This window comes from Poecilia reticulata, linkage group LG21, assembly GCF_000633615.1.
Source record: "Poecilia reticulata strain Guanapo linkage group LG21, Guppy_female_1.0+MT, whole genome shotgun sequence".
Taxonomy (NCBI): domain Eukaryota; kingdom Metazoa; phylum Chordata; class Actinopteri; order Cyprinodontiformes; family Poeciliidae; genus Poecilia; species Poecilia reticulata.
In genome coordinates this window covers 9,152,821-9,169,498 of record NC_024351.1, presented here as the reverse complement: position 1 = coordinate 9,169,498, position 16,678 = coordinate 9,152,821, and the positions used below count along the sequence as shown (strand labels likewise).

General features: G+C 37.6%; 2 protein-coding genes across 3 annotated transcripts in view; one reads left to right on the top strand and one right to left on the bottom strand.

Annotated features, from left to right (window-relative positions):
- Positions 1-8,771, bottom strand: part of sesn1 (sestrin 1) — a 59,499-nt gene extending 50,728 nt beyond the window's left edge. Inside the window, exons 1-2 of the mRNA XM_008397660.2 lie at positions 8,678-8,771; positions 7,412-7,722 (exon numbers count right to left, since the gene is read on the bottom strand). Of these exons, the coding sequence (XP_008395882.1) occupies positions 7,412-7,684 (273 nt within the window). The 5' untranslated portion in view covers positions 7,685-7,722; positions 8,678-8,771. The remainder of the gene's footprint in view (positions 1-7,411; positions 7,723-8,677) is intronic.
- Positions 8,772-9,022: 251 nt separating this feature from the next.
- On the top strand, positions 9,023-14,578 carry cep57l1 (centrosomal protein 57, like 1). Of its 2 annotated transcripts, none has more exons than XM_008397668.2 (10): positions 9,023-9,096; positions 11,045-11,210; positions 11,292-11,575; positions 11,729-11,842; positions 12,446-12,523; positions 13,097-13,186; positions 13,266-13,337; positions 13,421-13,668; positions 13,741-13,885; positions 14,146-14,578. In XM_008397668.2, the coding sequence occupies exons 2-10, from the start codon at positions 11,198-11,200 to the stop codon at positions 14,347-14,349; spliced, it is 1,248 nt and encodes a 415-aa protein (XP_008395890.1). In that variant the 5' UTR covers positions 9,023-9,096; positions 11,045-11,197; the 3' UTR covers positions 14,350-14,578. The 2 variants fall into 2 exon arrangements, with proteins under 2 accessions (XP_008395890.1, XP_008395889.1); XM_008397667.2 differs by lacking the exon at positions 9,023-9,096 and adding an exon at positions 10,089-10,255.
- The last annotated feature ends 2,100 nt before the right edge of the window (positions 14,579-16,678 follow it).

Below are 16,678 nucleotides of genomic sequence, written 5' to 3'. Positions count from 1 at the left end.
GAGTTTGTTCCACCCCCCACTCCTTTGCTTTTAATGCTTCCATTCATCTAAACCTAATCGCTCCAATAGTTCCAGATTAATAAAATAGAATTAAAAAAATGAGCACATTTATTAACGTGTCCTAATGTCTCAATAACTGTTTGATAGCACTTTGATCCAACTGCATAGGCAAGAGCCCCAGCTTCCAGTCAGTGCAGTTAGCTGCTGGTTGCACGCTCCAGACAAGAGACGAGGGGGGTGCAAGTGGGAAATGTGCAACTAGGTCACTGTCAATCCTGTTGCAACCATAAATACACGATTTAAAAATAAAAAATAAAAAAAGCATATTTCTTTCTTTTCTTTTTTTTTAAAGATAAAGCGATAATGTTCTGCTGAGAAACAAACGTCCAATTTTTCTACCCATTTCTGTCAGTTAGCATCAACAGTTTTCATTTAACTGAATTATTTATTGTTTGTATTGATCTGTCACAGAAGGAGGGATGACTGGATGTTTGCTGTGAGCGTAAGTATGAAATAAACAGTCGTCATGGTACCAGCGGGATGAGGTGCGATGACGGGGTCTGCTGGCTGGCACTTGGCACGGTAGCTCTTGGGGTGGGGGTGCCGGCTGGCTCCCGATTATTTCTGGCTCTGCTATTAAAGAGCTGAAAGTGGGGGTGGAAAGAAAGGGAAGGAGATGGAGTGGAAGTGGAAGGAAGTGGAATAGAGAATGTGACGAAACAAACTGAATTAATAAGGGACACATACACAAAAAAAAGAAGATGTACACCAATCAGGGCACATCCAGGACAACAACCTCTATTTTTCACGTGCGGCTAAAGGGTAAAGGTTAAAGATTACACGTGGAGCTCCACTGGGAAAGCGCCAGTAAAATCAGCTGAAAAGCCAACGCTGAAATCATTCAAATTATGAACATCCTAGACGGTACACAGACACAAAGCCAGACAAAACTGACAACCACCCACCAAGCTCCAATCATCACACTGTTCAACCTCCCTACCCAGCTGGCAGGCAGCAGTAAATCCGCAGCTTTATTCCTCTATCATGTCCTCCATGTCTTTAGAGCGTTTCACTGTAACGTCACTGTGCTAAAGGTCACTGCTGCTGCTGCTTTCTGCCCTGTTCTCACCATACAGTCTGTCTGTCCTGGGACATCCAGATACAGCGGGCCATACATCATCTTCTTTTTCATTATTACTACTTATTTAAGGCAAGGTGAAGTTGACTTATTTCTTGTCTCAGTTTCAATGTTCCAGCAAAACCAAAAATCTGAATCAAAATAGAATCTATTGCAAAGATATAATTTAATGGAATAATTGTGTTAAAAACATATACAGTTATCTTCAGCAGTCTGTTGATTTAAAAGGTTATCAATCAGGACTAAATAAAGGGTAAAACTAACAAGTATACATATTGCATCAAAACATATCCATGCAAGTCCAATAATTCAAATACTGAGATTGGGGCTGAGTCTTGAGATTTGATTTACTGTGCAACTATGATATCTAAAAATAAAAATGTACAGGACTGAACATGAAAAGTTAGTAAAAGTTGTGCATTTACAGCTATCTATGATACAAACTAAATGTTTGAACAAAGAAAAATATGTCACAAGAAACCATTTTTACACAAATACTATTTTAACAGTGAAGCTCAGCTTAGACTGGAATATATTTGTAGTGATTTTATTGTAGTGCTTAAAGTGGTTCAGATCTTGCTTCACCGGTTGACAGCCCATTCAACAAGGGTGTTTTACCTACACACTGCAGGTCTTCAGCACTTTTCCCCAACACTGTATTTTTATCTTTAAAAAGTAAACAATAGCCCTGAAGGGGTGAAAAGAAACTGTTGATCTGTCCAGACAAAAAAGATTGTAAAGGTGCAGATATTAAAGTCATAATTTATGTACAATTACTAATTAAAAATACTAAAATTTTACATGTTTTGACTAAAACAGCTCTAATAATAAAATACAAGACTCAAAATTACTAAACCTTTTTCTCTTTTCTTATAATTAATGAAAAGAAAGAATGTTGAACCAACACATGCCATATCTTTAAAAAGATTTTCATTTACAGCCATAGATTTCTTCAAGTGTGCACATGTGTTTATACATTTAGATGTATTTTTTTCAGATACCACTTCCCATTTCCATTTGCTTACCTCCTGCTTATTTTATAGATAAATAAAACTAACAACCTAAAACGTGCAAACACTGTGAGCTTCCAATCCCCGTGTTCATCAGGTCAGAGTTCACGGTTAAAAATCGCTGCTGAACACGCTGAAGCAGACATATGAAGGCATTCACACCAACCGAAACAAACAGTGCACAACCAAAGTCAAAGATAGAGACTTGGAATGTTCACATGTGTGCTTAGCAGCAAGTCATAAAGAAAAACTAGGTTTTCCGCCACTCTGGGGGTAAACAAGAGCTTAAACTGTTCTCTAAACAAATGATGCGCTTTACGAGTGGACTCTGATCCTGCCTTCGCAGAAAAGCCATTCTGCATCTGCCCGCACTCCTGTCTGTCAAGTCAGGTTTATTTGTGCAGCCTCAAAACAGATATAACATCGACTGTTCCAGAAATCAAAGTGCAGGAAATCAAACTAATCCACATCTAATCAAACCTTATGCAACAGAGTCAAAGAATCCAGTAGGCTGTAAGCTACCAAACAACACGAACGCTAAAGGTTGTCAACCGGGTGCTGGAAGAGCGGGAACATGAAGAGTGCTCAATCATACATATTTCAGTCCCAACACCCAAGTTCAAAGGCAGGGCATGCCCTTTAAATCACTTATGACAGATGCCTCGTTTTTCATCTTCCATAAATAAGTCAGACATTTAAAAAATATTTTTTTAAAAGTCATCCATATGTGATGTAAGCTCAGAGAGCCTGGAGGTTCACATGTGTTCTGGGCTATTCTGGGAAGAGGTCTAATTCAGCCGACCAATCCACTTTATTTATTACTGGGACTGCTTAGTCATTATTAATAACTTTAATTAGTCGAACATGTTTTTCTTATGTGTTCATAAGAATGTGTTTTTCAAGAGTTTTAGTCTTGAAAAACAAACTCAAAACTCCGCATTTGCACACTACATTGAAAGTGAAGTTATGTTAAAGTTACTGAAAACAAAATCTAAATTATGTAAATGTACCTTATTTTCCCGTATAGGTATCCCGAAAACTCTTGATTTATTTCTAGCTTTTTGTCTTCGAAAATATCTCTTTTGTGCCCTAACAAAAAGCACTGAGATGTAACTCTACACCTTTGGTTCATCTTATTTACACAAACTGAATGTGCAAATCAGCCCCACCTCCATCTAGTCTTCAACTCTGCACAGCACTCAAAACTCTTCAGCTTGAAAAGGTTAGCAAACAGCTGACAATGTGCTGTAATGTCAATTTGTCCTCTTGAAAAGCTTCACTTTCAGATTCATGATATATTTCCCTGCCACAGTTGGTTCTAGGATCTAACTGGGTGCTGTTAAGCTCATGTTAAGTAAGTACAGATAATAAGAAAAAGGATTAGGGTAAAGAATGACCCCAGAAAGTGAGTCTCAAAGTACTACTTATGACCCCAAGCTAATATTTTCACTGGTGGATTTACTCCTTCTGGCTCCATGTGCAACCAAAACTTAAAGTCTGTCATGGAAAGTCTAGTAAAGTTCACGTTAACAGAAAATATGCACCAAACATGAGTCTGAACTGGGATTACTAACACAAGATGTTAGTAATATTAAAGCAAATGTGTAGTATGATCCTTTCAAAAAGCTGCACGTCATAAGTTTACAGTAATATCATGTAATACCCCAACTGAGCTCTGTTTCTGTGGGCAAATTTATACCCAAAGTATTTGTTTTTTAACCTGTGTATGATATGAAAACTGAATAGCGGTAAAGAATGGTCCAGAAAACTTCTGTGGCTCCTGAAAAAAAATATACGGGGGAAAAAAAATATGGCAAAATACTTTCTTAACTCCATCTGCCAATTTTCCTCATCTCTTTATTCCTGAAATGTTGATGTGGAAAAGAGTTTGGGAATTAGAAAAAAACAATCTGCACGGAAACAGGATGGTTTTTGGAAGGCATCTCTTACTTTGAGCACAGGTGAATTGGTAAACACACCATCACATACGCTCCCGTATGAACCCGATGAGTTAGGCTCAGTAAAGAGCCTGACACTAACAGCATCTCCTTGCGCTCACCATACTTGTTAAACTGCACTGATAAGCAATTTTGACCCTTGTTCCTTTCAGCAGACCCTCACACATCGGCAGTTTATGGAGAACCTGACCCCTTGTTAAACACACAACAACCCTATTTTTGCATTTGACCCTGTGAACCCTGACCTCTGTTACTCAGCAACATTACAGCAACGCAGCATTTCAAACGTAAAAGCCTCCAGAGCAATGCAATGAAGAAGTTGTTCTATAATGTATTTTAGATACAAGTAAATAATACTTACTTTTTCAATATTTTTAATGAAAATGGCATGTGAAAAGCATGACATGCCCCTAAAACAACAATCTGCTCTCAGAAGTTGCATAATTCTTAAACAGACTTCACCTGTTTGAAATTTATTTTCATTATAAATAAATGTGTTCTGTGAAAGCTTCGTGTTGCAAAAATATACATGTACCGTCTTGTGTTTATTACCTCATGTTCTTACTACAACCTTGCAATTTCCACGATGTTAAATCTCTCAAAATGAGCCTTTTGTTAGATGTTTTTCCACCTCCACTAATGTAAAAAGACATTAGCTTTTTCCACAGTTGATAGAACACATTAAGGAGCAAGAAACAGCAGAAAATTGCTTGAAGCCTAAGTTTTATGAGCTAAGTACATTACTCTCACCTAGCAGGGGGCCTTCCTGTGCTAGAGGACATCAGGAAAAACTTTTTTTTTTTTTAGATTTTGTCTTCAATATAGCATCTGCTGAAATTTGAGTCACTTATAATTCATTTAAGTGTGAGAACGGTGCATGCTTTGTGTGTACGTGGAAAAGGTATTGATGCATGAAAATCACAACAACACTCTTGAGATGTATTTCCACTAGGCTCATAAATGCACTCTTTGGCAAACGTCGTGCAAACGCAGCTTAGCATAATTCAAAAATACCAGACGGCGTGTACTGTGGCGCACCGCTAAAACCCTCAAAGCGGCTTTCTCCCCATCTTTCAGCTCTCTGCCCCTCTCCCCCTCTCCTCCGTCTTCAGAAAACACTTCCGCGTAAACAGGAATCCTGCCACAGTCGAGCGGCCTATTTCCTATGAAAAACAAACATGCCCCGGCCACCTAAAGGTAGGGTTTGTTTGCTGCTGGAGGACTCATTCATTAGAACAGAATGAAACGAAATTAACCCGGGATTCAGAATAAAAATAAATAAATGATTTCAATTAAAACCTTTAATTGTAGAGGTTCTAGGGATCAGAAGACAGCTGAAGTCAAGGATGTGACACAATCAATATCTCTTTCAGCAATGGTCAAAAAAAGAAAAACCCACTCATGGCCATTTTGCATGGCTATGACATTTTTGTAATTTGATACTTGTCCTAAGCATTTGGTGCTTTCCATTTAACCTGGCGCACCAGCAGGTCTGTAACACTGACACACGAGGAATGTTCTTCATAGAAACTTTGTTTTAAGAGAGGAATGCAGTTTAAGCAAATAGTATCAAAAATAGAGAGTGACAGATTGGAGAATTACAAGCAAAAAGTAACCAGTCACATTAGTCAGTGAAAAGTTGCTCCCTGTGTGAACTCTTACTGCAGCATAAACCAGTAAGTACAAGGCAAGGCGTGTATATAGCACCATTCATACAAAAATAAAAAAAAATCCTTTGCAACACAAATAAAGCGTCACATAAAACCAAAAAAAATAAGACATAATCACATCAAACAAAACATTCAAATGATAACAATCAAATCACCAAGTAAGACTAAAATATGATACAGACAATAAAGAAATCTTTGACTTCTACGGTTAAGTTGCTGCAAACAGTAACAACCCCTACCTGGTCTGAACATTTTTGTTTTTCCTACAAACACGCAGAATGAAGCCAAGCAAGTTGAATTTACACATGAATGCGAACTTGCAAGAACGCTGCAGCTTTACAAAGTAAGACTACATCTGCTGTCTGACAATAAAAGCAAAATACAAGAATATATGTATATAAAACTAAGATACAAAAAAAAGATAATTTTGGGAGATGTGCTGATAAATAATATTTTAGTGAATATAATTCTCTTTAAATTACAGATTCAGTTTAATGACTTTTACTGGTAGAAAATCCTACATAGACTTATACATACAATTTGTGGTACTCCATCAGTTCTGTCTAAATTCACCCAAAACAAGACTTGGTTCTGAGTTCAGTTCAAACTGCCTAAAACTATGTTTAATATGTTATAATCCCGTGTTAAATTAGCCTACAGATTATGACATCACATAGCGTTTACAAGCTGGTCTTCAGCTTCTATACATCTGTGCAATGTGTTTTTATTCTCTAATATGGGTAATTTTTGCATATCACTGCCCTCATCAACATATTTAATTATCAAAATCTGAACATAAAATAAAGTTCCGACTAAACACAAACCTGAAAAGTTTATATATTGAACTGTGACAACTTTAAATGCGCAAACACAAAGGAATTTGCTTCTGATTAAATCCAGATTAAATCACATTTGAGGGTAAATATCGTGTCTCCTAAAACAGCAAAACTGTTTCTAAGTTTACACTTTTCATTCACTCTTGACTAAAGTGCTGTCATTTTAATCAAGAGTGACACTTCAAGTGTTTTATGTAAAATAGGCGAGTTCAAAGCAACCAAAGCAATTTAACTCGTGAATGTGGTCTTTTGTACCCGGCCAGGCACAAACACTGCCACTGTATGCAATGTATGCAAACCACCTCAAATGTTGGCACTGTCAGCACCTTCGTATGAAGTTAGTGTTTTGTTACACTTTTGCTCTTTGGGTCAACATAGTTATTTAATTTTCTTTTTACAAAACTACATTAAACAAAATACTACATACTAAATCTAGAGCAAGTAGTATTTATTTTCGTCCCGGCAAAGATCATTGACTGGAGTAGGTTTGTTTTGTGTTTTTTTTCCTGGTGTTGTGGTTTCTTTTAATTTAAATTGTGGATAAGCTCTGGTGCACCAAAATACACACCTCTTGAGAAGATTAGAGAATAAGAGGAAAACGGTGCTTTGAGTGCTACTGAAAACATTGACAAATCTCACAAAATCATACTGTAGTCTTGCAGAGCGTTGAGTAAACCACAATGTTTGCAATGCTTATTAAGAGGTGGGGAAAGGAGGATGACAGGTGGCAGCAGCAGGAACAGTAAAACAAACACTGCACAATAATAAAAAAGCTCATCAGGCTCGTCACATCTCTTACCTGGATGTCTCGCAGGAGCTGAGTGCAGCGCCCTCTGACATCTTCAAACGGGCACCGTCTGGAGAGCATGAGAAGGTGAACCAGCATGTCGTTCAAGTCGCTGTTGGAAGAGCTTCCTATGGCAGGGGTTGCGGCCTTTTTAGGTTCGATGGCTTCCACTTTCCTCATGACCTCCTGGCAGATGAACTCCATCGCTTCAGCTCTGGAGGAGGCATCCCGGCTGCCCAGCCCATCCCATCTCCCCAAAGACTCCTGATGCTGCATCGCCATCATTTTATATAGGACTAATGCTTTTGCTGCCTTACAACAGGCTGAAAACAAGATATTAGACGTGTTTATATTTATTTGTTTGTTAATTATTAGTATCAGTAATATAACTTTTGATTAGTTCTATTACTCAGTGTAAGCATGAATAAAAAAACAAATAAATCCAAGCAAACTATGTTAGTAGGTTCATTGCTCTGACTATCTGGGGATAGGCAGTGCTCCAATACTTTTCACAACATTAACATGTTTTCTGATTGGAAATATTTTAAATCAGCCAAATTTGTATTTACAGTAAGCAAGGGGAAAGACAGAAGCCGTCTATTTAGCTAGCTGACTGGCAGTATCCAGCAACAGGTCAGTGAGGGGCAGCACTGTGCACGGTGGCAACTTATTACTTCAAACAATAGGAGCAGCATATGGGAACCCTTAGTGTACCTCGTATATACATGCCCAAACATGCTAAACATTTTTGTTCAGTCTTAGTATTTCACGGTCCTTCAAGTTAACATAAAGTGAGACTCTCTTACTGGCCTGAACCCAATTAATTAAGCATCATAAAATCATTTATTAGATGTTTATCACCATTTGGTCCATAATAAGAAATCTCGGTCAAAATTCTTCAACGGGCTATTTTAGACGATGAAGATTACACAACAAAAACATAATAGGAATTATACCTGTCTGCATAATAACAAAGACCATCATCAATCATGTTGCAAATCCTTCATCAGTGCTGTATTTTAATTTAATCAGATAATTTAAAATTATAATTTATACAAAACTATGCATTTCATCCCAATTTATTTACTCATTTTCGCGAATTATTCTGGTCCATTCAGTCTGTCTGGGTACCTCTGCCATTCATGTCAGTGTTTTCAAGCTGACCGTTAACAAAAACAACCAGTAAAGTAAAACAAAAACTGCGGTGAGGTAAAATACCCCATGTACTAAACCGTCACCGGGAGTAAAAAAGAAATAGTGTCAGTAACAAATACTCACTTTGTACACATTCTTCGGTGCAGCTTTACCGCTACTTTACGCCTTGCCTGTCAGCACTGACCAGACTCCCAGGGCAGAAACGATAAGAGGTAGCAACTTGAAGGGGAGGGACGCCTGGGCAGAAAATTTGACTGGCGGAAGATTTCAACCAATCAGCGCACGTATACACCACTCTAGGGCGTTACCTTTAGGATCCTAGAAGGTGATTGGTTAGTGTGAAATCATTTTGTCAGTTGGGAAAGGGTGTACGGGAGTTGAAGTTTCTTTTTCGTTACCTCTATTGGCTAGGTACTTTTATAAACTACATATCCCATCATGCATTTTGCTAAGAACAGTTACCACCATAGACACCACCCCCCTTGTCTCTTGTTTATCAAAAATAACAGGCACAAGAAAAACAGAGGGGAGAGGAAAGAAAGGTGGGAATGTTGTACATTTCCACTCAAGTTGTTTCCTGTTTAACCTTAATGATATTTAATAGCATGTCTACAAAAGGTCATCCATAGATAGAGATAACTTAAAATAGTCTGTTTGACATTAAGATTTTATGATAATAATTTGTAGAAAAACTTATATAATTAATACTTGTACTTTGCCGAACGAGCTCTTGTCTGCAGTTCACGCTATTTAAATATTATTTTGCTGTGTTGACAGCTTATTATTACTTTGGATGTTAAATTTATCATCCAAAGACTCAAAAAGCTTAAATGTAGGAAAATCCACACGATATTGCATTTAAATTCTCTATGCATCTCATTTAACCATTAGTTGAATATAAAAAGCTAATTATATCACAATTAAGGCCACTGCAGTGGTTTAGTTAACAGTAATAATATTTGATATAAAACTATACTATTTGGTGTCTTACATGCACTTTTATTAAGATTTTTTTAAGCAAATGTGTTCTTAATTATTCTATTCTTTCTAGAGCTTATTACACATCTGGGCAGGAGGATAAAAGTATGTGTCAACTTTGTATATTTTTTTGTCTATACCCTTTGAAATATAAACTAAGCTGTTAATATTATATTAATATTATATGTGAAGATAATTTTAAGTCTTGCTGCAGATTCTCACCTGGAATATGTTTTGATCACATTTCAATGCTTCATAATATATTACAACCTCTTGGCAGATTGCTATGTTTTTAGTTTCATTCATTTTCATAAACTCTACTGTAGTTGAATTTTTTTTGGCTGGACAAAAGCATACCCACAGCATGTGTCCCCATGGTTAGACTTTGCTTTGGATTATGCTTTTAAGAACCAGTTATCGTAATTATTTATTTATTTGCTTGTTTAGAGTTTTGTAAAACATTTATTACTTTTAAAAAACCGTCTTGTGGGTGTGTGTGCCCGAAAGATCTAGTATGTCTAGAATAGTCTACGAAATAGGAACCATAGCGAGCGGAACAACTTAATGGAGGGAAATTTAAAAAGGGCGGACTGCTCGTCTGTTGTTGACAACTAGTGAAATAAAGACGTCAACTTTGAGTGAGAAGGCAAAGAGTGTTACTTGTATATAACTATCTAAGAAATTTATTTTCATCGTTACAAAATGGAAACACATCATGACGAGGTAATGTTACAAAAATAACCGTTAGGCGTAAATGTGATTAGCTAGCGTTAGCTTGAATTTGTTTACTCTTAGAAAATATCGTCAGCTCTGTGTGTTTTGGGTTATTTCTCTCGATCGCTCCTTAGTTTAAACAGTTCTGGTATATGCTTTGTAAGAGGTTTCTTTTGTGAACTTATAAATATGTTTGCTTGCAAACGGAAGCAGATAATTTTTACGTAGTTTAAAACAGACATATGTGACATTTTCATTTTTTAAGTTGTAATTTCTTACATCTGGTTAGAAGGTTAAACATGTTTCTTATTTTTGTGGTTTCCCTGAGGTTGAATAACGTATATACGAAAGACCACAATATGTGAAGAGTTCAGCTTTTGATCGATGAGATATAATGTCCCTCAGTAACCTAGCCATATTATCCTTACAGTCAGATAAAATTGCAGTAAAATGTTGTCAAAATGGATACAATTTCTACTGACTGAACTGAAGAGTCAAATCTAAAGCTTCTAGTCTCTAATCTTTGTATTTTCTAAAGCTGGAAGTTGTTTAAAGTAATTGGTCTACAGCATCAAATGTGGCAGCAAGTAAATTTTTCTTTGCATCAAATTTATGCAAAAACTTTCACCAAATAGTCTTGTACTAGTACAAAGTACATTATGACAAAGAGATAACATGAGGATCTCCTGTCCTCATTTGGCTGTGAAAATATTTTGGATAATCTTTTGTTTTATCTTATGGACCACAAAATATGGTTCTGCCTTTTATAGTCTCTAAGTAAGACCCTCTTGTGTTCAGATTTTAGACACACCTTCCAAGAACAGTTACATTGGGAGCTACTACCAGCCTCCAGACAGGATTTCATTAGCACCAAAACATCTGGCGTCTCCTCCTGTTTCACCTCTCAACATAGACCAGACCACCAGCAGTCTGTCTCGGACCACACATAGCATGGACAACAAAGGTATGGCACAACCTTTTGTCTTCCAACTACACAAGAGCGTTTTATTTTGCTTGACTGTTTTTCTTTATCTACCTCTCTCAGGCGTTGCAGATGCACTGAGGACCCTTCAGGAAAAAATCAGGAGGCTGGAACTGGAGCGGAGACAAGCGGAGAGGAGTTACACTCATTTCTTTCAGGATGCTCGTAAGCGTCAGCAGGACTTCGCATCACAGAATCGGACTGAAGCCACCCTGCCTGGAACAGTGGTGGATCAGAAGCTGCAGTCTGCAGAAGCTCGCTGCAAAGTTCTTGAGAAGCAGCTGGACTACATGAAGAAAATGGTCGCAAATGTCAAGAAGGAGAGAAACGTTCTGATGGAAAATGAGGTAAAATGGTAACCATCCAAAAGACCAGACGTGTAAAAACAGCTTGATGACTGAAAATATATTCAAGGTTCATTTCTAGGAAACTTTGATATGTAGTGATATGATTTCATTTTTGGTATTCTTGTTTGTTTGGGGGGTTTTTTTTCACTCTAGGCTTCACTGCAGAAGCAACAGCTGAACAGCCCAAACAACCAATATCAGCAGGAGAAGCTGGAGAAACTCGAATCGGAGTATCTCAAATTAAGTAAAACCCAAACACTCGCAGAGGTAAAAATATTTTCCATTTTATGATAAAGACAACTCTGTCCATCTCTGTACTTTTTAGTTTTCTATCAGCTGCTAACACTGATTATTTTCTGACACCACTCAGATGTAATGATTCTGAGTCACTACATTAGCTAAAGCGGCCCAATATGTGGGGTCATGAACAATTACAAATGGAGCAATCAAGCAGTCGCATCATAAAATGCACATTTTCTGGAATCTGTAGGTCAGATACTGAAAAATGTTAATGTTTTTTCCATATTCATTGACTGCATGAAAACTAAGAATTCCTACTACTTTCTCTCTTTAATCACCTCGACCTGGAGCATGTACTTTCTTCCACTTTTTTTTTAGTTGCTAAAAATGAGCAATTAACGGACGACATTTCATTTAGAGAAATGTCTGTTGATGCACAAATGATTATGTTGATTTCTAAACTACTTTGTCTAAGCTCATATTACACACTATACTCTATTAGGTCAAAGTACTCCAAACATGTTGCAGCATTTAATACTAAAATACCCTTAATCTTAAATTGTCACTTAAAGATAAAAATCATAAAAGGCTGAGCATAAGTTATTGTCACGATTGTGTGTTTACTTTCAGATGAAGCTTTCCATCCTGGAGCAGAAGCTGCTGAATGAAGAGCGTGAACGAAAACTTGTGCAGGAGAAAGCAGATGAGGTCAGTAAGCCTCTTCAAATAAACCTTATGGAAGTAATTTTCAGACTCTGTTTCTCCACAGTCAATTTTTTTTTTTGGGGGGGGGGGCGAGGGGGGGGTTCTGCATGGTTTCTCTACTTGATCAGTTTTGCAATGTTTAAGGACAAACTGAATTGTGTTTGCTAGGATTCTGGCTAACATCAGTTTCTGAATCACCTTAAATAGATTCATCTTCAGAATGGAGAAAAAATATGGGACTGTTGTGAAATGCTTGGTCCTTTCCCGATATTTGTTTTTCACATATATTTTTATTGGAAAGTATGAATTTAGACATGACAAAGTAACTGTCAGATTACACAAGGCGTGCCTAAAGTAATAAAATATGGGATCATATTTAGAAATGATCCTTCTAAATATCTGGAGAGTCTTTTTACGAGCTGACTTTCAGAGTTGAGCTCAAGTGGCCATTAGAGGAATTGAGTTTTCCTGTACTTGTGTGTTGTCTTCATTCTTAGTTTAAATATGATGTTGAACAACAGCTGACAAGTCTCTCGATGTATTTCTTTTTAATAATTTATGTTTTTCATACCACAGCTGCAGAGGGAGTTGGATATAAACCTTCGTTTGTCTGTTCCACCTACTGAAGAAACGAGGCCGAAGAAGAAAACCAAAAAGACAAACAAGGTGTAATAAACTGCTGGTGTGCGCATTACCTGAAAGATTTATACATCAAAATGCTAAACAATCTGACTTCTTTTTTAAGAAAACCCCGAAACAGAATGAGCTGGCAACAAACAGCCTGGAGCACAAAAAGATGCCTTTTGTTATAGGAACAGTAAGTCACCTCATGTTGTGCACAGATTTTCTTCTGTCATGACTTACTGAGTCTTAACTTCTGTTTGCTGTTACCCGTCATAGTCGACAAGCCCGAGCCATTCAGTGCACGCCAACGTTCAGAGCATCCTCCACATGATGAAGCACCACCAGCCTCAGCTGTGTGAGCGAGTGAGCGCCCTGCAGAGGTGTGGATGCAGCGTCAAGAAAAACCTTCACACAGACTTCTCTGATAGCGTCCCAAAGCCTGGCGGTACGCCTGCAGATCAGTCACTGACCTTACTGTCCGACCTGCTGCTGGCCCTGCAGGATGAGCTTGGACAGATGAGCTTGTGAGTAATTACTATTTTATTTTCTGTGTGTGTGTGTTTTTTTTAATATCTTTTTGCAAATGTTTTTGTCAGTGACTATCAGGAATTGGAACGACAGATAGCAGCAACCGGAGAACCAGAGCAGCGTGAGGACCTGCAGAAAGAACTGGAAAGACTCACTACCAAGATGGAGGAGAAAGGAGCCCAGATCACCAAACTCCGCAAACATCAGCAGATGGTACTTGACTTAAAAAGTTCAGATCATCACTGCAGATTTGCTCTTAATTCAATTAATTGGTTATTTATTAAGAAACCAACTTTTGCATCATATTTTCATAATTTGTGCAACACGGTAAATACTTATTTTCTAATCAAATAAGCAGAATGTTGTGAAAACCTTCCCAAAAAAAATCTAGAGGTATTAAGTTTTGAAATGTAAAGTTATCTTGAATCCTGGAAATAAGTTTATTTATTTATTTATTTTTTGCTCTTTTGCAGGTTCATAAGTTGTCCCGGCAACGTTCGGAGGAATCGTCAGTCAGGAAGACGCCTGGGATCAAACTGCCTGTTCCCTTACCTGTTCAAGACAAACAGAAAGCGGGAAGAAAAGGCGTTGTGGGTCAGAAGAACCTGCAGCTCCTCAGAGAGACCCAGAAGTTCAGAAACAGCCTAAAGCAAGACGACCTGTCCTGGGAAACATGAGTCTCTTTCTTTGTCCTGCTTTCGATACTTCAGCTTAGTGGAAGACGGAGCTTTCTTCTTGTTCCTGTCACAGACTTTTATCTGTAAAGAAAATGCTTTACGCCGGACTCAATGGATTATTATGACATCAACAATAGTCTGCAGTTCTGAATGTCTCTCACCTCAAATAGAAATGAGTTAGATTATGTTTTAATGATCACTATATTTTAATAAAGCTTATTCGTGAATAGCTTGTAATGATTTGTTCGTATTATAAATGCACACGTTGACTCTTTTTTTTTCAGAACTTCATAGCAGGCACCACTAGATGGCAGTCCTGCAGAACAAATTTCAAGATTTTATTTTTTTACTGTAAAATCATGCAGTTGCATGATTTAATATAGAAATTGTTCTGTGCAGATTTTGATTCAGGAGTTATTTTTATTTATCAGTGAAAAGCTTTAAAATATTTTGGTAATCAGGAAACTGACCACAGTTTAACTTAAACAGGAAGAATTGGTTTTTAACCTCAGTCTTTTTTTTTTTTTTTACTTTGTGAAAAAGTCATCAGCTTCAGACTTGATGCTGGTCACAAGATTTTATTTTTTCTTTTCTCTCTCACGTTTCCAACAGCTTTACATTCATCTAGACTCATCAGTCGCCATTTATGGGCTGAAGAACTACATGTCCAACTCTCTCATAAAATTTCCAGATTTATCTCCTTGTTTAATGTGTCATCAGGTTTCCACTTTGACCCTGCTGTTACAGTACAGCAAGGAAAGAAAAAAGCTCAGGGATTTCTGCTTGTTGTTGTGCAGCAGCTGACATTTATTGGTCCTGGTATTCTTGGCTTGATTAGGAGTCGATTGCCTGACCAACAGAGACTGAACGTAATCCATTGTTTTTCTATATTGGATTACAGAGCGTGGCTGGAGACGACAATCAGGTTAGTGGAATCGAGATCCCTCCTTGCCCCTTGTATGCAGCGTCCATTCCTCTCCTGACCACGCAACTTTGATACCTTGTGACTGAACTTCCAAGTTTTTGTCTGAATGGCAGCGGTGTGTCTTGACAAAACAAAAATCCACAGCATTTTGCTGAAAGTATTTTTTCAGTGCCAACAGGAGCAAAATGATATAACTCAAGGGAGCTTTTTTTTAAAGTGGGAACATCTGTCCACAGTTTAATTCTTTAAGACAGAATTTCCTTGAGAGAAAAGCTTACTGGAGATGTCCTTGAGAGAGGAACAAGAGATCTACTGAGGACCAAATATAAACTCCCATTTCCTTTAAGAGACACATGAAGGACAACGAGTATCAGCATAACTAAAGGAAAACAGGCAGGAGGACAAGAAGTTCAACAAACAGGTAAGATGCTGCACACACATCCTCTCTACTGTTTCCATCAGTGATAAGTTTTTGCTACATAAGCAGAACTTTGCCGGGTCACGGAAAGTGTGTCCTGTTTGGAGGTGCTTCCATTTTTTATTTATTTTTAAACAACTGGTTTTAGTGGATTTTGAAGTTTTCCATCTAGTTTGAGGGTGGCAAGCTTTGCACTTTTTAGCTTTTCAAAGTCCGTTTATTGCGAGCAAATAATGGCATCACTCTACAGCTAATCTGAAGGCAGATTAATGGCTAAAAGCCAATGAAACCCCTAAATTCAGGTTTGTTTTTTATTCCAAGGCATACAGAGGATTTTTAATAAACCAAACGTTGTTTCGACCATGTTAAACTTGGAGAGGGCCGCTGACGTCGTCAAGTATAGTCATTAGCATCATCTACAAAGAAGTTACAAAATAAGCCGACGTTCCAATGTGCTTTATCCAACTATATTAATGGAAGGTTTAGTGGAAGGAAAAAGTGTAGAAGAAAAACAGTACCATAGCAACAACTGTAACTGGGGAAGTTCATCTTTAAGCCCATTCAACAATATATGGGAGAAGATTTATGAGGTTTGGTCTGCAGATGCAGTTCTTCCACAGACAGTGCACACCATTTAGCTAAGACAACGCATTAACTGGGTAATGTCACTCCTACACCGCAGAAAATGTCAGAAGGGTTTTTATTTCATCAAGGATAAAAATTACTACACTCATTTGATTTATTAAGTGAAGAATCGCATCGGCCATACTGAGAAAGTTTAGAACATTTCATAATGGAGGGGGCGGGGGGAAGAGGCATATTTCTTTTGGCAAAAAGATCCTGATGATTCCCAAGATTCTTTTTATACAAACATTAATATTTTGTAACAGCAGTTCAGAGAACCAATATGCAGTCAAACAGTGTTGAAAGTGTGATGGTCCGGGGTTGTTTTGCTGCATCAGAACCTGGAAAAACTTCCCATATTT

What these genes read in the sequence shown, in the direction of transcription:
- cep57l1 (XM_008397667.2), top strand. Translation starts at nt 10,235, where the DNA reads ATGGAAACACATCATGACGAG. An exon ending in TGGAAACACATCATGACGAG is followed by an intron (nt 10,256 to 11,044) that starts GTAATGTTACAA and finishes TCTTGTGTTCAG; the next exon opens with ATTTTAGACACACCTTCCAA. An exon ending in TCCGCAAACATCAGCAGATG is followed by an intron (nt 13,886 to 14,145) that starts GTACTTGACTTA and finishes GCTCTTTTGCAG; the next exon opens with GTTCATAAGTTGTCCCGGCA.